General features: G+C 55.2%; 1 protein-coding gene across 2 annotated transcripts; it reads left to right on the forward strand.

Annotated features, from left to right (window-relative positions):
• The first annotated feature begins 1103 nt into the window (after positions 1 to 1103).
• On the forward strand, positions 1104 to 22793 carry INSYN1 (inhibitory synaptic factor 1). 2 transcript variants are annotated; one of them, XM_023552896.2, is made up of 4 exons: positions 1104 to 1847; positions 2257 to 2352; positions 2452 to 2977; positions 14333 to 22793. In XM_023552896.2, the coding sequence occupies exons 3-4, from the start codon at positions 2822 to 2824 to the stop codon at positions 15074 to 15076; spliced, it is 900 nt and encodes a 299-aa protein (XP_023408664.1). In that variant the 5' UTR covers positions 1104 to 1847; positions 2257 to 2352; positions 2452 to 2821; the 3' UTR covers positions 15077 to 22793. The 2 variants fall into 2 exon arrangements, with proteins under 2 accessions (XP_023408664.1, XP_064123352.1); XM_064267282.1 differs by lacking the exons at positions 1104 to 1847; positions 2257 to 2352 and adding an exon at positions 6191 to 9951 and having other exon boundaries at positions 2873 to 2977.
• Positions 22794 to 24336: the final 1543 nt, after the last annotated feature.

The following is a 24336-nucleotide window of genomic DNA, read 5'->3' on the forward strand; positions in this document are numbered from 1 at the left end:
GGGTGCGTCCTTGGGAGAACGCACCAATGGATGGGACCCGGGTGCTACCGCTGGTTCTAGAACTTGCCTTTGCCATGCATTTACCACCCTCAGTGTATTCAGAAATCTTTCCCTCTGTGCTGTGAGCTCCCTGAAACGCTCGCTGCTTCTCCTTCCTATATCCCCAGATCCTGACACAGAAGGTGCTTAATAAATGTTGAGTAAATGGACAAATAACTGAATGAAGTAATGCGTGTCTAACACATGCCTGCCCAGTTTGACACATTGCAGGTGCTCAGTACAGTAGCAGTCTGTTTTCTGAATTAATCTGATTAAGACAAGGTCTGGGATATTTTGAGGCACCATAGGGGTCGAGGGAGGGTCTGGATGTGAGGATCTTAGTCAAAAGGGAAGCCTGGGGTCCACGGCAGTGGGGGAAGGGGAGAATGGGGGGTGTCTGGAACGGTAGGAAAGAAACTGAGTAAGTCCCAAGTCCGCTGCCTCTCAAAGCCCGGGATCAGTCGGAGTCCGGCCGAATTACGCCACCTCCAGCCCAGCAAGCGCAAGACCTTCTGCCCTCGAGCGAGCGGCCAGACCCCCCGGCTCGCGCGCTCGGCGCTCGGAGGCGTGTGTGTCGCTTTAAAAGCTCCCTCCCGGAGCGCCAGGCCGGCCCCTTCCCTGACAGCGCTGAGGCGAGCGGGCCAGCCGGGCGGCCTTTGAGGGAGCCAGCGCCGCCCGGGCGGCCAGTCCGGCGGGGGGCTGCAGGGCGGGCCGGGGGCGACCCGGCGCGGGCAGCGCGGCGCCACGGCGTTCGGGGAGCGGGCCCGGGCCCGCAGAGCCCGGCGGGGCAGGGCAGAGAGAGGCAGCGGAGGCAGGCCCAGCCGACCCGCCGCCTTTCTGCCCCACCGGCAGCGACCCGGCGTCCGGGGGCTGCCGAGGCGGTGAGCGGAGAGCGAGCCGGCGGTCGGCGAGGGGAGCAGAGCGGAGGCTGCGAGCCCCGTGCGCCCCGGCTCGCCGAGCCCGCCGCGCGCCCCTCCCGTCCCTTCCCCTCCCCTCGCCTCCTCCCCTCGCCTCCGCTTGGCGCCGCGCCCGCCCGCGCCCGGGCCGCCGAACCCAGCCGGGCCGGGTCCCCTGCCTCGCGCGCTCTCTGCTGGGCCTGGCGGGGACCAGGTCGCCCGCGGCCGACACCGCCCCTCCGCCGGGACCCGGCGGATTCCGGACCTTCCGGAACGTGGACTGAGCGCTGGACGCGTTCTCGCCCCGGGAGGACCGCGGGGCTGGGCTGAGCGGAGCCTCGCGGCCGCTCCGGACACCACGGGTTCTGGAGCGCCGGCATTCCGGGTCCGGGCGCCCGGCGGTGCCAGCTCAATCCCGGCAGGGCAGAGCAGAGCCGGCGGAGCCCGGACCCGGCGATCTGGACTGGACAGAGTGAACCCCGGACTGTGCCGAGCCCAGGCAATGCTGGGCGTGGGCTGAGGGGATCCCGGCAACCTCCGATCCCTCCGACTTTGGCTCACGCACTGGGACCGGCCCGGCGTCACCTCGCTCGCCGTGCGCCCGGGTCACCTGTGGCCTCGGAGCCCCGAGCCCGCCGGACCCTCGCTCGTTCCCAGCCCGGAGCCTGGCGGGGGTTGGGGGAGATTTTTCCTGCCCCCCTTCAACGGCAGTGGGATCCCTGGAGCGCGGAGGCCCCGCCCCCTCCCACCGCCCAGATGTCTCCGGCGGCGGTTCGGATGACCTCCCCGAGGCCAGGGGCCGAAGGGTCCAGAGAGAGAAGCCCGCCGTAGGGGGCCTTGGGGGCCCCCCAACATCGTCTTGGGGCTTGGCCCCCGACGCTGTTTGGAGGGAAGGCCGTGCCCCCACCTTCGGTGAGTCCGGAAGCGGAGGTTCTGAGGGAAGGCGGGGCTGGGGGAGGGAGGGTCTGCTGGGAACGAGGGCACCCTGGGGGCACTAGAGGGAGGACCGTGGACCGGAGAGGTTCTCTGCGAACCAGCGGGGCCAGGCCTGGCTGGGGGAGGGGACCGCGGTGAGCATGGCCCGTCTCAGGCTGAGGACTTCTGCCTTTGAAGCAGGGGGCTCCTCCTTCCCCTCTAGAAAAGGGGCCGAGCTGTAGGCCATCTGCCTCCACCATCCCCCCCCCCCCATAAAAAAGAAAAAATGAATAAACCCCCAGCGACGGAGGGTGCGGGAAGGGGAGAGGAGGGAGGCAGCGGCCACACCACTGCTGGCTGGTGCTGCAGCCTGGGAGGGCTGACGCCAGGCTCGCTCTCTCTGCAGGGGGCTGCCCTTCTCCAATCCAGCTTCCTACCCAGAGCTGCCCACACCTGGAGCTCCCTCCACATCTGGAAGACCCCAGCCAGTACCCCCCTGCAGGTGTCAGTTGCACCCTGAGACCTCTGCCTTCCCACCTGCCTAGGAGTTGTGGGGGTTACTGCTGCCTTCCGCCATCCCAAGGGCATCTCTTACCTTTAGTCCCTGCAGAGTCATCCCCCTGCCTCCGTGTCCAGGCTCTGCCAGAGATCAGCTCTGCACACCCACAGGCACATCAAGTCCTGGAGGCCACTCCTGAGACCCAAGGCCCCTCCTCTTGCCCCCCTGTGTCCTCACCTTGACCCTCTCTGTCAGACTCTCTCCCCCTCTGGGTGTCCCATTTCCCACCCAGAGGCAGAGGAGGCGGGGTGGCAGGGGGCAGGGGTTGGGTGAGGGCCGCCCAGGGCCAGGGTAGGCTGGGGGGCCGTTAAGATGTGGAGCTCTGCCCAGCTGAGGGGGGCTCCGTGGAGGCAGACGCAGTGTGTGCCCGGCTGGGGGGAGTATGGGCAGGCCCACAGCCACGTGGTGAAGGATGAACATTCGGGGTGCCCCGGACCTCGGGCAGCCCCCTGACGACCCCAGCAGTGGCGGCGAGCGGGAGCGGATTCGACAGCGCATGAAGATGGTCATCGGGCAGCTTGAGGGCATCCTGCGGGAGCTCAAGGAGGTAGCCAAGGAGCTGAGGGAGGTGAGTGAGGTCTGAACAGGGGCCGGGCAGATGGACCCTAGAGCAGCCTTCTTGGACTTGATACAAAAATGAACTCACACGTGTGTTTGCACACCCAAGGCTGTGTGCACATGTGGTACTCAGCAGGGTGTCTCCCTTCTTGTTCCCCTTCCCCCCATATCTGCTTGGCTAAAACTCTCCTGTCCCCCAGGGCTGGAAGAGCCTGGTGTTGTAGAGACCACTTGGGCAGCACAGCAGTGGGCCCATAGCTCTGTGGTTGACACTTAGGTTTGCTAAGATGGTCAGTCAGGGACTGAATCCCACTATTGCCTCTTAGTGGGAAGCTCTCTTCTGGAACCAAGGTTGACCCTTCACCTCCCCCTCTGACTCCCAGACTCTGACCTGGTCGTAAGGGGGCCTGGGAGCCTCCGTAGATGGTTCTACTGAGGCAGCCCTCACTGCTCGAAGCCCAACTCAGAGCATTTTCCCAGAGATCACACAGGTGCTCAGAACCGTTGCGCCTGGAAAAACGAAAGCCAGCTATGCCCTCCCTGCCCTGGGGTGTAATGGGTCTGGAAGTGCTAGTGGGTATCCGAGGTCCTCGAGTACCCTGGCAGGGACAGGAATCTTCCCTAAGGGGTTGCGTCCCCATCCTATAGTTCTGAGCGTTTTCGCCACGGGTGAAAAGTCCCAGAGATGCAGGGACTGCATGTGTCACTTTCTGTCCAAGTTGAGCCAGTTTACTTGCTGCTTCCCACTTTGCCGGGGTAACGAGGTACACATATCCTCGGCCCTGCCCCCTGGGCTGTGTTCGAGCCCAAAATGCATGACCAGCGTTCTGAGCCACTGGCCTGAATTTGCCTGCTGGGTGCCATTATGCCGGCAAGGTGGGCTTTAGGCAAATTTCAACTCCTTGTAACCAGGGCCCCTGCAGAGATGGCAGGCAGAGTGATTGAGCTGGAGTTATGGGCCCAAGCTCTCCCCAGGCAGCTGTGCAGGGCCATCAGGGCTCCAGGAGGGCTGAGGAGATGGTAATAATGGGTTTCAACTCCAAGCTGGTAAAAAGACATTCCAGCCTGACCTGAGCACAAAGGAGCAGAGGGGGTTGGAAGTGAGCTGTATTCAGAGTGGAGGGGGTTGTGGAGACATTGAGGCAGTAATTGAGGGTGGGCAAGGTAGCCGTCTGTCCAGGGTCAGCTTCCTGGAGCCTGCCAGGAAGTCCTTTCTCAGGAAGTAGGAATAGCTGTGGCTTCAGGTAAAGAGGTGGAGTTGCTTCTGCCATGGGCTGGGCTGGCCAGGGTCTGGGTTGGCCAGGATCTGGGCTGAGCACCTTTGAGCAGTACAGTTTGGAGGTCAAAGGCCAGATGCCTCTGAGCAACACCTCCCCCCCTTACCTCTTGAGTCCAAGGCACTTTAGCCCTTCCCCTACGCCCACCTCCCACCTCATTTCACATAGTCCAGGGTCCTGTCAGGGCCATGGGTGCTGTCCAGGGTCTCCATCCTGAGCAAGGGAATGGGACCTATGCCACAGCAGGCCCACCGGAAGAGCAGGATGTCAGCTCTGATACAGCTCAGAGCCTACCCCAACTGAGCACCTTCCAGGCACTTGCCTCCCCTTCCCCCAGCATAGCCACCCAGAGTGTGAAGGCATCTGAGGGTAACCCAGACCAGCCTTGCCCACTGAATGTTGAAGAAACTGAGGCCCAGAGAGGGAGAGGGCCTTGCCCTAGGTCACACAACCTATTAGTGGCAGAGCTAGGCCTAGAACTCAGGTTCCTGACTACTAGTCGGGGGAGGCATGGGGAGGGGCTTTAGTAGGTGGGCTAATGGGCAACCTATTTGCATTTTGACTGGGGCCTTCTAGAGCTGACAGCTTAAGCTTAGGCTGTGATGCTGTAAGGGGAGTGCCCTTTAATGGTGAGGCAGGGTGAGCAGAAGCCATAGGATATATCTGCAGATCTCTAAGATGCCCCTCCCTCCTCAGTACACACACACACACACACACACACACACACACACACACACACACACACACACACACACACCCACACACCCACTCCCGTGTCTGTCACAGCTGAGCTTCCTGTTCACAGGCCCAGCCAGCCCAGGGGCTTTAGCCAGGACAGAGAAAGATGAGTCCCCTCCCCCCACACACCCTGTAGGCCATGTGCCTCCACCCGAGACTTTGGCAGGTTGCTACGGCAACCAGAGCCTACCCCGTATGCCACCCGCCCGCCCGCTGCCAATGGCACCCAGCTGGGAAGGGGGGCAGACCTCAGAGCTCCCCTACCCCCCAGGCAGGGTCTGAATGTAGGGTGATGAGCAGGGGGCAGAGTAAGGGAAGGGCAGATGAGGCTCTGGGAGGCCCAGAGAGAACTGACTTCCTGTGGATGGGGTTTGTTGGGGATGGGGTCACCAAGCAGGGGTACCGGGCTCTGGTTTGGGGAGAAGGCCTTCAGCACCCCTGTTCCCCGGGCCCTGTGATCTTGGCTCTTTGTCCTCCACGGGGGCTGCAAAGCTGGATCTGCCTGGTGCTCCTTCTTAGGCACTTAGCATTGAGAGGGCAGCAGGCGCTTGTTCACTCATGACACCCCATCCCCCAGGTTTCACCAGTTCAGGGACCACCAGCTGGATTCTTATCTCAGGGGGTCAAAGTGCTTAGACGCAGAGACAAGACTCATATGCAAGACTGTCAGAGAACAGCACAGACTGCTCCATGAAGGCGCAAGGCCAACAGTGAGGAAGGGCTTAGCTTGGTCCCCTCTGCTGTCCTCCTCCATCGGCCTCTCCCCTTCCTCGGCCCCCAGACGCCAATGATCATGGCAGACCTTCCTCAACCTCTTGACCATGCAGCCTGAAATTCACAGAAAGAAAAGAGGCACCCAGTTACCTCTCTCCCCAGCCCCTGAGCCTCAGTTTGCTCATCTGTGAAATGGGAATGGTGATGATACGCATCTCACAGTGACTTTACAAGGACTTATCAAGGGCCTGGCATGTGGCAAGGGGCACCCCTAGAGGATTTGAAGTTCCCTCTCCCATACCACCTCCACCATCCCAGACCTCTGCCACAGCTCTGCCACCGGCTTCCTGGGTGCTAGAGAGCAGGTTCTGTCCCATGGGTGGGGAAAGTAGTTGAAAGGACTGAGGTGAGGAATGTCAAGGGACTTTGAAAGCTAAAGTGGTGCTGCCGAGAGGTGTGATGGCCTTTCATTAATTATCCCTCATTTCTCCTAGGCTCCCCAGTACTCCAGGATACCAGGCTAATCCCTGCAGGGTCTCTCTGCCCCAGCCCCTCACAGCCCGTGGGTCTTAGGATGCAGCACAGCCGGCGGCAAAGAGCTAGGGCTCTGGTCCAAACCCTTGCTCTGCCCCTTCTTAGCTGTGTGCACTCGGCAAAGTGACTTTACCTCTCTGTGTTTCTGTCTCCTCATCTGTAAAATGAGGAAAATACATTTAAACTCTCTCCCTGCCCCTGGGTTGTTGTGAGAATTAAATGAGATGTTGTTGCTAGTTGCCTTCGCGTTGATTCCGACTTATGGCGACCTCACCTGTGTGGCGTGCTCCACAGGGTCTTCAAGGCTGTGACTTTTCAGAAGCAGATCGCTTGGCCTGTCTCTCAAGAAGCCTCTGGGTGGGTTCGATCTGCCAACTTTTCAGCTAGTAGTCGAATGCTTAACCTAATTTGTGCCACCTGGGGACTATTAAATGAGATATTATATGTAAAATACTTAGCACAGTAATGGAGCACAATACCAGTACCCAGTACCCAGTGCCGTCAAGTTGATTCTGAATCATAGCGACCCTATATTGGAGATCCCATTCCTCTCCCTCTCACTGTCACTCTGTATCCCCTTTCTGTGCAGGTAGGGGTGAGTATGGAGCACAATAAGTCAGCTCCGTATCTGGTAGATATTATTAATGAATTATTCTAGCACTGGCCTGCTCCGCTACTCCATGTCTAGCCATGCTTTCTGGAGTCACATCAGCTTCTTAGCCGTGATCAGGAAGGCCAGGACCAGGAACCTGACCTCCTAGCTGGCTGGGGCTCTTTAATTTCTCTTGGAGTAGGTGGTCCCACCCCTACCTGCAGAAAAAGGGGACAGAGAGTGACAATGACAGGGATAGGAATGGGATCTCCAATAAACTGGCTTTTGAACAGAGGCTCAAAGGAAGTGAGGGAACAAGCCAAATGGATATCTAGAGGAAGAGCATCCCAGGCAGTGGGGACAACCAGTGCAAAGGTCTTGAGGTGGCCCTGGGCTTGACATGTTCAAGAACCGCAAGGAAGCCAGTGCAGCTGGAGTGGGTGAACAAGGAGGAGGAAAGCAGGAGAAGAGGTCAGGAAGGGAGCCAGGAGCCGGGTCACATAGCGGCCGTGGTGTGGAATTTGGATTTTGTTATGAGTGAGAATTTCATACTCTATCCAGGAGTCTCTTGCATGTGCTGTTGGGGTGCCATCAAGTCAGTTTCCATTCATAGTGACCCCATGTGAGAGAAGAGTGTTTTCAAGGCTGTAATCTTTACAGAGGAGCAGATTGTCAAATCTTTCTTCCATGGAGCTGCTGGGTGGGTTCGAACCGCCAGCCTTTCAGTTAGGAGCCAATCGCTTAATCATTGAGCCACCAGGGTTCCTTCATGTTTATATTACTAGGTGAGAATCTGCCTCCCGTTGTCCCATTTCCCACCATCCCAGGTCAAGGGCCCTCTTCTTGGCTTCCAGATGTTGAGCTTCGCTTGAGCAGGTACTTGGCCTCCTCGTCCTTGGCCTTGCCCTCCCCAAGATGTCACTCAGGATGGGCTGGGTGCATGGTCCTTGAGTTGAACACCTATACCCACCCCTATCTCTGGCTCTGAGCCAGGGCATTACTTAAGGGCACAGTTGTCCACCTTGGCCCTAGCCCCTCAGGGAGGTGAAGAGGCAGGCACCAGCCTTCCCCAGCTGAGATGGCAGTTGCCCACCTTGGCCCTAGCCCCTCAGGGAGGTGAAGAGGCAGGCATGAGCCTTCCCTAGCTGAGATGGCAGTGGAGGATCCCCAGCTGGTTTTCCCCAGAAGCAGAAGAGGCAGCTTGTTCTCTGGCCACCCAATTGTGCAGTCCCTTCGGCAAGGTGCTGCAGACGAAGGTGGCAGGAAAGCTATAGGCCAGGCGGGCGTGAGATGAATGTGGCCCGGCCAGGCAGCAGCTAGAGCAGTGGAGGCTGGGGACCACGGTGCCTGTGCCAAACTGGGTCAGCTCCGTCACCCGCAGCTCAGCAAGAGTCGCGCGGAGTTTTTCTTTTTTTTTCTCGCCTTTCCATTCCTCCCTTTTCCCTCTGCTTTCTCCTCTGAACAGACTCACTGCTGCTCCCTGGCCAATTAGGCCAAGTTGCATGAAGAGAGTAGTAAATCACGGTCAGCTCACCTACCTCTCCCCAGTGCCAGCCCCCCACCCCCAGAAAGATAATAAATAACGTAATCACGGAATTAAAAAAATAATTAGTGGTCCTAAATAATGCAGAATCCCCAGTTATGTAACTGGCTGCCTGGGGAGCTGGGCTGGAGGGGAGGAGATAGCAGCTTGTCAGGCGAGGTGAGGGGGTCGGAGGTGAGGACAGGGGGAAGAAGCTGGTCCTGGGACTCCGGGGGCCCCAGACCTGGCTCTTGAGCCTTAAGGAATACAGAGGCGCTTTCCTCAGGAAGGGGACTCAGCCAGAGCGGGGGGGAGGGGAAGGGGCTGGGCAGTATTAGGGTGTTCAAGACTGTGGACGCAGAAAAGAAGGCCCTGGTGGCTTTTAATCAATCCTTCTGTCTCAGCTCATCCATTCATCCTACAACTGAATTTACAAAGAGTTGCCAAGCTCTCTGCCAGGCTGGGGCCCCGGTCGTGGGGCCTGCTGTCTAGTGGGGAGATCATTACACGTGTTGTCATTAGGTGCTGTTGAGTTGATTTCAACTCATAGCAATCCCATATGGACAGACTAGGACTGCCCCATAGGGTTTCCTAGGCTGTAATCTTTACAGAGGAGCCCTGGTGGTGCAGTGGGTAAGCGTTCAGCGGCTAACCAAAAGGTTGGCATTTCGAACCCAGCAGCCACTCCTTGGAAACCCTATGGGGCAGTTCTCCTCTGTCCTGTAGGGTTGCTATGAGTCAGAATCAACTCGACAGCAACAGGTGTGGTTTTTTGGGTTTAATATTTATGGAAGTGGACCACCAGGTCTTTCTCCTGTGGAGCCATTGGGTGAGTTCGAACCTCCAACCTTTCAGTTAGCAGCTTAGTAATTAACCATTACACTACCAGGGCTCCATATCATTACACATATGGATGTAGCAGTGATAAGAGGTGCTTAAGGAGAGGTGCAGAGTGCTTTAAGAGTCTTTCATAGAGTATGTGACCTTGACTGGGGGTCAGGGAAGGCTTCTCTGAGGAAGTGATGATGGAATGACTTGCAAAGGAAGGAGGGCCCTCCAGGTGAGGCCCAGGGGCAGAAGTGAGCAGGGAGTGTGTGGGGTGGTGAGGAGGTGGGCCTCGCAGCAGGGAGGCCCCTAGCTGGAGAGGAAAGGACCTGTGGCCAGATTTGTTGTTCGGTTGTGTTTGGGGAGCAGAGAAGGGCTGGAACCAGAGGGGTGACATGATCCTGATTAGAAAGTTCCCTGGATGCAGGTTAGAGCAGGACCCACACAGGAAGCTATCAGCAATGGGAAGACCAGACGGTTCAGTGTTCAGGTGAGCAAGGCTAAGGCCATGACCAGGACAGAGGGCAGGGATGCCCCTGGGGACAGGGCCTGGGATCCCCAGCAGGTTCTGTCATTGCCCTCAGCCCTGCCCTTCCTCTCTAGTGCCCCCTCTTGCCCCCTCCAGGGCAGATGATCCTTGGTCTTAAGGGGCCAGGCCCAGGAGTCAGGATTCTGGTCTCAGTTCAGCCCCTTCCAGTCTCTGGGCCTCAGCTTCCCCATCAACAAGAATAATGAGAAGGATGAACTCAATCAACAGTGTCTCCAGTCCCTTCTACTTCCAGGTACCATGATTCTGTGATTTTATGGTTCCACTTCTCTCTCCATTCTGTCTCTCCTCTTCTGTGTATATAATTATTTCCCTGCCCTCCAAGACAATCCCAAATTATATGTAGGCAAAATGATTATTAAATCTCTGAGAGAAATCACAGATTTTAAGGCATCCAAAGCAGAGTGGCAGGTAGCATGGGGCCTGCCCCACACCTGCCCTCTTCACTGGCTCCAAGAAATGAGGCCCCAGGGAGGTGTAGGGGGTTTGTGGGCAGACCCAGGTCCCTACATACAAGCTATGTGCCCTTGGGCACGTCATTTCCCTTACTGAGCCTCACCGATGTCACTCATCAAGTAGGCATGATTGGTCCCACCTAACAGATCAGTTCAGATTTGCCTGTGAGCCTCACAGCCCTTGGGCTTCTTGTTTAGAACCTCTTCTGCTTCTTTTCTGTCTGGAGACAGCCCTACTTTAACCCCTGTGCTGGAGTTTGAAAGGCTCAGTAGATCCCCATTATCCTGCCACAGGCACTAGAAATTTCCCCACCAGAGTGTCATCACTTCGGAGAAAAGCTGACTCCCATCGCTTGGGCCTTGTGCCAGGGGCCTGGTCACGTGTTGGTGTCCATTGGTGCGTAGTGGATATTTTGCTATTGTTAGTTGCTGTTGAGTCAATTCCAACTCACGGCCCCCCATGTGTGCAATGTAGAACTGCTCCATACGGCTTTTAAGGCTGTGAAGCAGACCACCAGGCCTGTCTTCTGAGGCTCTCTGGGTGGGTTCAAACCGCCAACCTTTTGGCTGATAGCTGAGTGCACCACCCAGGGGTCTATAGTGGGTATTAGTAGTCTCCATTGTTCCACATGCTTTACAGGCATTAGATCCTCACAACAATTCTATCAAGGAGGTACTGCTGGAATTCTCCTTTTATAGATGAAGACACTTAGGCACGGACAGGTTGAGTAACTTGGCCAGAAGTGAGTGGTGGGTCAGAGTTGGATCCTAGGTCTGGATCCCAGGTTCTTAAGCACTTGGCTGTGCTGACTCCTGTTTCAGACACAGTCCTATCTGTTAAATCCCCATCACCCTAGATGAGGAGAGAGTGTCATCCCATTTCACAGGAGACTTGGAGAAGAGGAACCACCAAGAGGTGGCAAGCTTGGGCTTCTTGGGTTGGGGGAGTATATCCAGGCCTGAAGGCTTTAGGGCTCCTGCTCTGTGTAGCCTGGATCTTCCCTGCTGCCAGGTTGAGACATGAGGGGCTCATCCTCATTGGGCCTTAGGAGCCTAGCTTCTGGACCCAGCATAGCCACAGCCAAGCCTATGAGATCAGGCCTAGCCATTTAATTCCAGATCACTATTGTCATTGTCTCCCCACACTCAGGCAGCAGCAGACTCAACAGCCTTCACTTGTAACTAGTTGACGTGAAGTCACCCTCCACTCATGGCGACTTCATGTGTGTCAGAGTAGAACTTCACTCCATAGGATTTTCAATGCCTGTGACCTTTTGGAAGGAGATCACCAGGCCTTCCGAGTGCCTCTGGGTGGACTTGAACCTCCAACCTTTCTATTATCAGCCAAGTGCATTAACTGTTTATACCACCCAGGGACCTCACTTGATCAAGGGAGCCTAATTTGAAGTTATGGCTGCCTCAAAGACCACTGGACAACTCTGGAGGCCCCTAACGCCGTGACCTGCTGTGTCTTTGCTCAGTTTAAATCCCCAGCACCCTAGGCCAGTGGGTCTCCAAGTGTAGTCCCTGAATCAGCAACAGCCACGTCGCCTGGGAACTTGTTAGATATGCACCTTCCCTAGCCCCACCCTGGAGCTACTGAATCAGAAACTCTGAGGAGTGAGCTGAGGCACACTCAAGTTGGAAGACCCTTACCTGGGGTGATGCAAATGGTTAAGCACTCGGCTTCTAACTGAAAGGTTGGCAGTTCGAGTCCAGGCAAAGGGCCTTGGAAGAAAGGCCCGGTGATCTATTTCCAAGATATCAGTCATTGAAAATCTTACAGAGTTGGGAGACAGGACTGGTGATCTGCCTTGGAAAGGTGATACATCAGGAAAGTGTGTGTATAACTGATGAAACCTGAGTAAGTGATATGGATTCTACCAGTGTCAATTTCCTGGTTTTGATGTTGTTACCATGCAAAATGTTCACATCGTGAGAGGTTGGGTAAAGGGCACACGGGCCCTTCCTGTGCTTTTCTTTGCAACTTCCTGTGAATCTAGAATTAGTTCCAAGTAAAAAGTTAAAAACCAAAAACACCCCTGTAGAGCACAGTTCTGCTCTGACACACATGGAGTTGTCATGAGTTAGAGTCGACTTGATGGCAACTGGTTTGGTTTAACACAAGGCCAAAGCTGCTACCAGTCCTCAGGTGGAGAAGGAGTTGACTGAGGGCTTCTATGACGTAGCTGGAGTCATCCTGGGAGGGGGACCATAAGAAGGGGTAGCCAGATTAGAGGGTGGGGCCCCACCCATTTCCTGTCCAGGCCCAGAAACCACAGCAGCACCTCCAGGCAGTGTGCAGTTTTGAAGGGGAGCTGCAGGGGAGGAAGCTCAACTCCCCCAGTGACGAGCACCTCAGACTCCTCATCTGTAAACCCAGAAGATGACGGTCTCATAGGTAGTGGTGAAGACTCAAGAGCAGGGATGAAAGCCTGGCACATAGTAGGTGCTCAAGAGATGGAAGATGATGTCACTTTTATCACTGACCATCCACAGGGCCCTTTTGCTGCCCTTCTCACCGTTCTTCGTGAAACTTCATGAGGTTGGCAGGCTGGGGTTTTCATACCCACTTGATGGTGAATGAAGTTGAAGTCCAAAGAGGTTTTGTGCTGGCCCAAAGACACATAGAGCGATGTCTAAGCTAAGTCTGGGAGCCAGGTGTCTTGACTCCCCCTGCTGCCCTGCAGGCCTCAACCAAGTGGTCCCTCCACTCTAGAACTGGGTCCATGGTGTGGGCATCCCTACGCATTGGCACCTGGAAGCAGGTTCTCAAGTCACTCCTAAAAGCATGGAGTCCTAGAAGCTCAGAGATGAAAGAGACCTGGGAGATAAACTAGTTGACCCTGCCACCCCATTTACAGATTGAGAAACTGAGACCTAGAGAGGGAAAATGACTGACCAAAGTCACCTTCATTGAGTCACCTGACTCTTGACCATGTAATCTTCCCACTAAGCCCAACTACTTTTGCCCTAGCTTTTCTCCTTTGCTTTGGGACACTCACACCCCCAACTCCTTGCTCAAGACTGAACAATACCTGGGCACAGTAGTCCTCAGTCAGTGTTTGCCGAATCAAGGAATTAATTAGTTAATTAATTAATTGACTGCTGTGACCACAGGTGAAGAACACCGGGGAGGCACTGGGAGTTCGAGTCTGGTCTTGATGACTCACTGTGTATCTCTTTGTCTTTAAGTCTCTGCTGCCCTGACTCTTGGTCCCTCCATTTTGCTTTTGTTGTTTTGTTTTTAGCCTGAATCTGCTTTCTCCCTCCTCTTGTTCTATCCATCCTCTGTGTCTCTGACTGGGTCTCCCTCTCCCATCATCCTTCCCATCGACATTTCTGATTTAGGTGCTGACAGGGGCCGGGCAAAGGGGTGTCCTAAAGCAGACCCGCCGGTATGAGGCCTGCCTGCTACATTTTTCCAGGGCTTCGCTTTATGCGGGGCAGGCAGGATCCAGTGACCTCTGCAGCTGAGCTGCCACCTAAGATCATTTAACAAGCAGCTCTGGGCCCAGGATGGATGGTTTCTTTATTGCTTACCAAATAGGGCTTGCTTTATTCCTTCTCCAAACAAGCCAGGATTGATCTCCATTCAGCAGTGGGCAGGGAACGGGGGGTGAGAGGAGGGTAACCTAGCCAGTGCTGCACACCTGGTCTTCATGTCCTGACGGGCTGTGGAAGACCCATGGGGACAGTCGCTGAGCGGCTGCTTTAGAGAGCTCAGACTGGGTCTTCCTCATGGCCAGCCCCTATCATTTCCTCTTGGAGGGTGGGTGGGCTGCTCACCACTCTACTGAGTAGGACTCACTTAAGAGTTCCTCAGCCCCTATCAATCAAAGGTAGATCAAGCCTTGATCATCAGGGCTCCCTCCAAGCAGTAGTTGGCTTTGAGGGAGAGGAGTTATGAAGGGATAGGGGTGCAGGGTTGGAAGGGAGTGAGGAGGGGCAAGCAGGCCTTTGGAAATGCCTGGAACAAGCTCTGTTCTCCCAGGTTCGATCTGGGCTCTCAACAGGGCAAACACACCTGTGACAAGTTCAGTCACCATCCTGTAGGGTCCCCAGCTGGGGTCTACCACAGCGGGACATGGTGCTTTCACACTGAGGGGGTTCTAGCCCCCCACTTGGCACCTCTCATCTCCTCTCCCCTTCCCTGGCCAGGTGGTGAGCCAGATCGATAAGCTGACCTCAGACTTCGACTTTGAACTGGAGCCAGATGACTGGACCACAGCCACTGTGAGCAGCACCTCCAGCAGCGACAAGGCGGGTGTGGGTGGCCCTTTTGACCTGGGCCACCTGGACTTCATGACAGCTGACATACTCTCAGACAGCTGGGAGTTCTGCTCCTTCCTGGACATGTCCACCCCCTCAGACTCTGTGGACTGTCCTGAGCTGGCCCGGCCAGTTGCTGGCCCTGACTACCGGCTCATGAACGGTGGCATGCCCATTCCCAATGGGCCGCAGGTAGAGACCCCAGACTCTTCCAGCGAGGAGGCTTTCAGCGCTGGCCCCGCCAAAGGCCAGCTGCCCCAGCGGACCCCGGAGCTGCCCCAGCGGACTCCGGGCACGCGGGAGAGGGTGCGGTTCAGTGACAAAGTGCTGTACCACGCACTGTGCTGTGATGATGAGGAGGGGGATGGCGAGGAGGAGGCAGAGGAAGCGGAGGTGGGCCTGCCCCCCGAGCCCCCCCGCACAGAGGCCCTCACAGGCCCCCTCAAGCCCTCCCCAGCTCCCCCCAAGCCAAGGCGCTCTCCACTGACCAGCCACCGTTCAGGCCCCACCTTGGCCCCTGAGCAGACCCGGAGGGTCACACGGAACAGCAGCACCCAGACGGTGTCAGACAAGAGCACGCAAACGGTGCTGCCCTACACGGCCACCAGACAGAAAGCCAGAGGGAAAAACTAGGGGCCAGGGAGGGGCAGGGGGCAGTGGGCACATAGAGCTATAAATATATATATATTTAAACAAACACAGGCATAATAAAATTGAAAAATGCTAAGGATCCGGCCCCGCAGACCCCAAGGCTGTCACAAAGCTCATCTTGGACACAAGCGATGCCCACTCACCTCCTAGGTTCCAGGAGGTGTGGCCAGAACCACCACTGCTTCTCATTAGAGGGCTCCTAAAGGGGGTCCGGAAGCTCTGGTGGCGTAGTGGTTAAGAGCTATGGCTGCTGACCAGAAGGTCAGCAGTTCAAATCCACTAGACACTCCTTGGAAACCCTATGGGGCAGTTCTACTCTGTTCTTTAGGGTTGCTATGAGTCAAAATTGACTCGACCATGACAGGTTTGGCTTTTTTTGGTTTTTTGAAGGGGGTCTGTGAAAGTATGTGAATTACCAGGATGGGGGATGGAATTGTTGATGTGGGGGCCACTTCTCTGGGGGGTCCTGAGGCCAAGCCTCCCACTGGGGGACTGAGGTAGGGTAGTCTGGAGCTCCTCTTCCAGGGTAGAGCCCTGTGGTGGAGTCGGGCTGCTGGCCTGGGCTGTGTCCCAGAGGGGCTCTTTAGGTGGAGGTCTGCTCTGAAGGGGGCAATCTCAAGTCCAGGGTAATAGTGTGGACTGGAGGAGACTGTAGGACTGAACTGGGGGCAGTATCAGTCTGGCTGGGCCCATGATCATCTGCACCCTCATGCCCTCTTTCCAAGGCAGACAGACATGCTAGATGTACCCACCCCGTCCACATCCCTTCTATCTCGGGGCTGCCTGGGACACAGAGGGAGGGCAAGCTGCTCCCATGGGCAGGCTCCACAGACCATGGAGGATCCACCTGGACCACCTTCAATCCTCTCAGCTCCTATGCTGAGTCTGGTCCATACTCCTCTAGGGATCAAAGACTCAGGCAGAGCCTCAGCCAGCCCCTGACTTGGCCCTGAGCTGACCTGAGATCAACATGAGAAAGCAGGCAGCGGCCACCATGGGGCTGTGAGCAAGGCCCACAACAGGCTTCTGGCCATTTACACCAGGCAGCCTGCAGAGGAATCTAGTGCCCCACTCCACCCCTTCTTCTCCACACCTGGGCCCTGAGCCTACCTTAGCAGGTCTTGAATGACACCAGCGGAGACCAGGTATGAGCCCAGAGGCACCGGGGCTCCATCTGGAGCATGACCTGCATGAGGACAGCATGTGAATATCCTTGGGATAATAGTCACAACTGTGCCATACTTTTATTAAGCAGGTCTCTATGTCAGTACTATACTGGGTAATTTTTATAGCATTATCTTATCTTTGTTGTGTGCTGTTAAGTCCATTCTGACACATAGCAGCCCTATAGGACAGAGTAGAACTTCCCCATAGGCTTCCTGGGCTGTAAATCTTTACGGGAGGAGATCATCAGCTCTTTTCTCCCGTGGTGCGGCTGGTGGGTTCAAAACATCAAGCTTTCATTAGCAGCCAAGCACGAAAAACCAAAACCAAACCTGTTGCCGTTGAGTCACTTCTGACTCGTAGAACTGCCCTACAGGGTTTCCAAGAAGCAGCTGGTGGATTATAACTGCCAACCTTTTGGTTAGCAGCCAGGCTCTTAACCACTGTACCACCAACGTCTCCTTTAATTCTGGAAGCAGGGGGGCAAGTCCTGACTGGCTCTGCTATATAGTGGCTGTGTGACCTTGGGAAAGCCAGTTCACCTCTCTGAGCCTTATCTACCTCATCTATAAAATGGTCCTATGGTCTTCACCTACCTTACAGGCCATTGTGGGGCTCCAATAAGATGGTGGAGACGAAAGCACGTGATAAACTTGAAGGTATCGAACATGTATTGTGACCAGTGTGGCCCTGGCCCAGCTTTCTGGTGATTTCTAGGGCAGGGGGCTCTGAGTGGGATGGGGAAAGAGCCCTCTGCTATCTGACTGGGAGCTGCCCCTGGGTCACACACACTGCTTTGCTTTGTCTCCCACAGCAGCTCGAGGTCAGGAGATGGTTTCGGCCTGATGCACTGGCCCACCTTGGAGGGCTCCCAGAGTTATATTTCAATTCAGCCAGATTTACAGCCCGCCAGGTCCTTTGGGAGGGGTTTCTGCTCCTCACGTGGGGTTACCAAAAAGCCTGACCAGCAGGCCTGGCAGTACCCACTGCTCCTGCCTGAGGGGCCAGAGGAGGGGCTGTCCAGCCCTACCCGTGAGGAGACTGGTCTGGAGTGGATACCAGGGACACCATCAGGACAAGATTGGGGAAGCTTCAGATGCGTATTCTGCAGTGGGAGAACTCTCCTCAGCCCATGGTGAGGTCGGAGCCCTAAAGAGCTAACTGGGTGCAGCCACCACAGTGGAAAATGGGTGGGCCGTGGCTACTTCTCCCCAGCCCAGGTCTGAGAGCAGGGAGGTCCCAGTCCCTCTATCAGACATCAATCGCCTGAGGCCTATCACCAATAGGACCTTCATTCAGGAGGTCCCCGAGGGGGGCAGCTGGGGCTGAAATGGGGGCAGTCCCCACCCAGGTGTAGGCACACCTAGTTCTGAGGAAGACATCTACTATAGTCCTACCTCTCAGAAAACAACCAGGTGGTTTTAGACCTATAGTCTCTCATATTTACAACAGTCAGGGAAAAGAGACCAGCAGAATAGTCCAAATGAGACTTCCCACAGAGGAAGAAAGAGGCACACAGCCAGGGAGCTCTGAGAGAGCCCTGGGAAGGAGCTGTCCACTCCTGGGAGATCCTCCACCCACCTGGCTGTATGAGATTGTATATGGCTGTGGCTAATGCCCATCAACGGTTCCCTGACCCACCCCATGGCTACGTGCCCCAAATGGGGCCATGGTACAAGGGTGTCCTGGAAAAGGGGGCAGTGGGTTTTGATATGGGTACAAATTCTGGAAGGAGTCTGAGTGGTGCGAACGGTTAAGGTGCTTGACTGCTAACTGAAAGGTTGGAGGTTTGAGTCCACCCCGAGGTGTCTCAAAAGGCCTATCGATCTCCTGAAAAATCAGCCCTCGGAAATACACTTCTACTGTGACACACATGGGGTCACCATGAGTCAGAGTCAACCTGACGGCAACAGGTCTTTAGTTATTTACACTGTATAAAACCCATTGCTGTCAAGTCAATTCTGACTCATAGCAACCTATAGGACAGGGTAGAATTGCCCCTTAGGGTTTCCAAGGCTGAAATCTTTATGGAAACATGCTGCCACATTTTTCTCCCACAGAGCTGCCGGTGGGCTCAAACTGCTGACCTTTTGGTTAGCAGCTGAGCGCTTAACCACAGTGCCACCCTGGCTCCTTTTACACTACATAAAAAAACACCACATAAAAGCTACTATTTATAGAATACGGAATATCTCCTATGTGCTGTGTTAGGCATGTCACATAAATTATCTCACCCTCCAGAGTAACTGTGACTATCACCATTTTACAAATGAGAAAACTGAGACCCAGAGAGGTTTAGTGCCCAGCCCAAGATAGCCCAGCTCACAAGTGGCAGAAATGGGAAATGAATCTAGACTTCACCACGCTGCCCATACTCCTAGCTCCGAAAGACCTGGAGCCCCTGCAAGTAGAGCTGTTTCCAGGGCACAGACTTCTCCCAGTAGAGCTGTCCCTGAACCTGGATGAGCCAGGCCAGCAACGCTCACTGAGTTGAGCCTGCCTCTCCCTCATGCAGTCTGCCACCTACCCCTGGGAGCATTAGTCCAGGCTCCCAGCGCCCACCCCCTGGTTTCCCTGGGGCACTGACCGGGGGACCAGCAGAAACACAGCTCCAGGTTCCAAGTGTCCTGTCCCCCTTCTCATCTCTCTGGCAGAGCCAGGAAGACTGGCCTCCCCTCAGCCGAATAATGCCCAGGCTTCTTCTGGTCTGGGCTTAACTGGACCTATTTGGGGGTTGGAGTATCTGTGAAAAGCTCCTGGTAGAAGGAGGGATTTGGAATGGAGTAGAACTTGGGCACTAGAAGTGGGAATAAGGAGCATTTCTGGCTGGTGGAACTTTGTGAACAAAGGCAGTAGAGAGAGGCCCTGCTAAAGTGGAGAGTGCACGTTGGTCTGTAATGGGAAAGGTCAGCACACCTTCAGCAAGGGACTTTAGAGGCCCCAGAGCCCCACCCCCCACAGCCACACTGTCCTTTTGACCTTGGAAGGATTGACTTCCTGACTAGCCCAAGACTGGGAGAGCAGATTTAAGATAGCTCAGTAACATGTAATCCAATAGAGACCTTCTGATAGGAACGCACTTTAATGAATAGATAAGAACAGCACGTAATTAGCACATTGGCAAGTAAAATGGATATGCTAAAGCCTTTGAAAATAATTTCATCTCATAAATAGGTTAAATATCCCTCCTAGTGTGCATTCTTGGTGAGCCTTTCTTTCCCCCACGGGGCAGGCGGGTGGGATGCTGGGGCACGTCCTCCTGGTTGGTTACACTTGAGCTAGCTGGGATCCTGATGAGACCTGACTCTGCCCACCTGCCTCCCCTGAACCCCGACTACAGAGAGGAACACAGCTGCCAATTCCACCCACCACTCCTTACCCTATCTGCCTCCCCCCTGCCAAGTCAGCAAAGGAGAGCGAGGGGTCTTGGAGGGTGACCTCAGGAGATGGTGTCCACAGCCTAGGCCTTGTGCCTGATCAGATCTGACTCCCTGCCAGGAACACTCAGGCTCACACACCTGCCTGCGGCTCTCAGGTTCCTGTTCAGGCTGCTCCCTCGCCTCCTGTCCCTGCTGGGAGGTGCAGAGCTTAGGTGCTTCCTGCTGCTGCCAGCAAAGACGTGGTGCAGATCCTCCCGTGTCCTTCCACAGAAACCCAGTCTCCAGGTCCTAGCTTGCCTGCTGTTCACTTTGCCCCACCCACCCTCCACCCCCAAGAAAGCAGGGTGAGATGGGATGGGGAGTCACTTCAAGGCACAGCCTGTGAGGAACTGTGGAAAGAGGCCGAGGCGGGGGGCCCTGGCTTTTGCAGGGTTTTCTTGACTCATCCTGACCAGTGGTAGGGACTTCCCAGGAGACACCAGTAAGGGTAGGGAACTTTTCCGGAGCCAAAGACTAGACTGATTATGGTAGGCTTCCCAAAGATGGCAGCAATGGCACGGGCTGCTATGGAGAGGTGGGAAGGGGTAGTGACCCAGGAGTGCCAGGAGAGGGACAGAACCCTGGCGTCTGCTTATAGCCAGCAATCTTGGCGCTCTCTCTCCCCTTTTGCCCTTGAGACTGAGCACTCCGCAGGGGACAATGCTGGGGGAGGCACATTCACCTCAGAGACCCAGGGAAGCATGAAGGGTTAAAACTGGAAAACCAACCAATGAGCAAAGAGTGATGAGTGCAGGGCTTGGCAGGCAATGGGCTGAGGGTGGTCAGTCCCCAGCCCTCTGCCCAGTCCCCAGTTCCCTGGCTCTAAGCCTGGTATAGGCAAGAGGAGAGCTTCTTTCAGGGTGGGCTCCCCTATCATGGGGTCCAGCCTTGCCCACTCACCCTACGGGTCTCACTAGGGCTCCTGCCTTCCTCAAAGGAACACCTGATGCAGGGCCTTTCCCTCTGGCTTCCTAACAGAAGAGGTCCTGTCTTTAGCTCTCACGTGGAGGCCGGGATTGGTGTCTGGGAAGCTGCAGACTGATGGTCCTGCTGCCCCAGGGGGGTGCTCTGAGAACTTTTCTAGTGCAGAGACCCAGCCCGCCCCCCACCTCCAGCCAAGCTGACCCTACTCAACCCTCAATTCGCTTGAGAGGTATTTCTTCTCCTCTCATCCAGAGGTTTGCAAATTGGTGGACTGCACACCTGTTTCGATTCCCACGCACAGTGTTCAAAAAAAAATTATATTTTACATCAAAATCCAGACTTCAGGTTTTTGGGAAAAATCAGTGACTGACAACATTGGACTGGTATTTCCACAAGACCACCGTCAGCTGGGGATGAGCAGCAGGAACCCTGTAGTGTGGTGGACACTCACCAGCTCCTCCCCTTCCAGATGCCCGATTGGTTTTCCCTCATTTCCATTGGCACCTGCGGCCGTTGGTTGTTGTTGTTGTTTGCCATCAAGTTGATTCCAAATGTGCAGAGTAGAACTGCTCCATAGGATTTTCAAGGCTGTGACCTTTCAGAAGCAGATCACCAGGCCATACTCCCAAGGCACTTCTAGGTGGATTTGAACCCCCAGCCTTTGGGTTAGTAGATGAGCACTTAACCATTTGTTCCACCCAGGGACTCCTTCTGCAGGTATATGAGTCTGTGACTCCTCTGCTGACCCAACTTGCCCCAAATTCACCTTTTATCACGTCATCCCACCCTTCCTCCAACTCATAGCGACCCTATAGGACAGGACAAAATTGCCCTGTAGGGTTTCCAAGGCTGTAATCTTTATGGAAGTAGACTGCCACATCTTTCTCCCATGGAGTGGCTGGTGGACTTGAACCACCGATATTTAGGTGAGCAGTCAAGTACTTAACCACTGCAACACCAGGGTTCTTTTTTCTGCCTGTCGTTGTTGTTAGGTGCCATCGAGTAGGTTCCAACTCTTCGCGAGCCTACATACAACAGAACAAAACACTGCCTGGTCCTGCACCATCCTCACAATCGTTGCTATGTTTGAGTCCATTGCTGCAGCCACTGTGTCAGCTCATCTTGTCGAGGGTCTTCCTCTTTTTCGCTGACCCTCCACTTTACCAAGCATGATGTCCTTCTCCAAGGACTGGTCCCTCCTGATAACATGTCCAAAGTACATGAGATGAAGTCTCGCCGTCTTTACTTCCAAGGAGCTCTCTGGCTGTACTTCTTCCAAGACAGACTTGATCGTTCTTCTGCCCCTAGAAATCCCCAAAACCTGTTTCTGTTGAGTCAATTCCAACTCATAGCAACCCTACCTTTGGTCCTGGTTCATCTTCAATACTGCATTGAGATTTCCTTTCGTCCTATGGCTGTGCCCTCCAGCAGATTGCAAGCTCCTTGAGGGCAGGGACACTTGCTGTGCTCCCAGGAGCTGACACAGGGCTTGGCACATAGTAGGTCCTCCATGAGTGCACATTGAATGAATCTGTCTCTCTCCCCTGCTGAAGCCCTCCATAGCCCTCCTTTGCCTGCAGGGCCTAATCCCTCTCCAGACCTGGGGTGGGGGGCCATGACTCCTGAAGTCTTCCTGAAATGGAGGGGATGTGATTCTGGGTCTTGGAGGAGTGATGGGATAAGAAGGGTACAACTGCTCCTGATCCTTGAGGTGTCCAATCTCTACTGGAAGTTCCAAAGTACTCGCCCAATTGTGCTTTGCTTTGTTTTTTAATTTAGAGCATTCAGCAGGGCTGAGGGAGGATTTCACACTTTTTAATAAAACATCTTCAAATCAAATGATCCTTGTAGCTACTCTATCAATCCGCTGGTGCTCTGGTAATAGGGATAACTCACTCATCTAGTAACTGCCACTGTTCAAGTGTTAGATGTGAGCTTATGAGATGTCAGCTAAGTGAGTTTTTGGTTAATCAAGTGCCTTTGTCCCATAAGGTTGGTACATTCTGAAGGCCCAGTGGAGCTTCAGACACTAGGGCCTAGTTAAAACCATTGGCATCCTCACATCCCGCACCGCTGGTAGCCTTGGAAGGCTGCCCTAGATGCTCCTCCAGGACTCCCTGCTGACAAGCTCTGTACCCTCTGCCCCCTCTGTCTCACCCCAGCCCTGCTAGGACTTTCCTCACTGAGGGAACACCCACTGAGGGTGTTGAGGACACTTTCAGGAACACGGTTTGCATTGTGCCCCGTGTTCATGGCCCCCTAAGCACAGCCCCACAGAGAACACCACTGGAATGACACCCTGTGCAGTTGTACAACATGGAGGCTTCAGACTTGGAGCTGAGGCCACTAAGGGCCTTCCGGACCCCATGCATCTGAGCTCCAGCTGGCCTGGGCACCCTCACTTCACAGACTGGCCCAGAGAGGATCCTATATGGAATGGAATGTGGCGAGGGGGGGGGCAGGGTGTGGCTAGTGAAAGGATTCCTGCCTCGGCTCCATACTGGTCCCAAGATGAGAGGTCCCATTCTGGAATGCCAGGGGGCAGAGAGCAGGATCTAGGGCAGCCCAGGCCTGCAAGCTGCATCCTAGGGTCTTCAGGCTCGTAATCACTGACCTCCATAGTCAGACTCAGAAGCTGCCTGCATCCCAGCCCAGGTGGTGTGCAGGCCCAGTCAGGAGATGGCTGGCCTACGAGTGACAGTCCCAAGTCCCAGGAGCCAGAGAGCCCTGGGTTTGAAATCAGGCTCTACCTTCTACCTGCTTTGAAACCTGGCACAAGTCACCTAAACTCTTAAGGAGCTTCTTCCTTAAGGCTAACAAGGCTCCCCCAACAACTCTGCTTTGAAGGCTCAATGACAAAATGTACATAAAGCCCCTCGTCTGGGGCCCAGCAGGACCTACGCCAACAATGTGGCTGCTTCCCTTTTAAGGACTGTCTGTCTCCCAGTCACACTGGCCTAGGAAATGCCCTGAACTCAGGAGCAAAGTCCCAACAGGGCATTCCTGTGGCCACTCTGGGGTCAGTTTGCAAAGGTCTGGACAAGGATAGCACCTGCCCCTATGTCATCAGAGAGACGGACCAGGAAGGTGAGGCCAGAGCAGAGTGTCTCCCGCACACGGTGTGACATCTTTCGCTTTGCTGAAAGTAGGTCCACCTGAACCAGGGGGTTCTAGGGATTTTCACGAGCTGCCCATTTGAAAGTTTTATCTCCCCCCACCCCATTGATGATCACTCCTGTTAGCAGAGAAAATCCCTCCCTTGTCCTCTGGAGATTTTAAGGACAGGATAGATGCTAGAAATCTGCAAGGAGGGGGACGCGGTCCAGGTGGCCCTAGAGCTGGAAGGGAAAATTAGGGAGGGGCTGGGCAGGGGCTCCAGCACACAGGAGAGGTTGACCTCATCTCTGACTGCCGTGGGCCGACCCACAGGTTGTGAGTATCTTGGACCCACCTGCCATCAGAAGACGAAGAGGTTGTGTTTCTGGGTCTGGTTCTGCCTAGTGCCCTAGCTGGCATGCACATCCTATCACATCCATCTACAGTGCTACCTGTGCTATGCCAGTGGTGCCCATGAGGAACAGGCCCAGCGTACCCTGCTGGCCCCCAGGTTTCCTCCGCCCTCTTCTTGCTAAGTAAGACCACCCTGGGCTGTGGCTGTGGGAGGGCCTGGAATCTAATCTCTCTCCTGGAGGCCCAGCAAGCCCTAGGCCAGAGCACACCAAGCTCCAAGTTGTT

Source organism: Loxodonta africana, chromosome 13, assembly GCF_030014295.1.
Source record: "Loxodonta africana isolate mLoxAfr1 chromosome 13, mLoxAfr1.hap2, whole genome shotgun sequence".
NCBI classification, from domain to species: domain Eukaryota; kingdom Metazoa; phylum Chordata; class Mammalia; order Proboscidea; family Elephantidae; genus Loxodonta; species Loxodonta africana.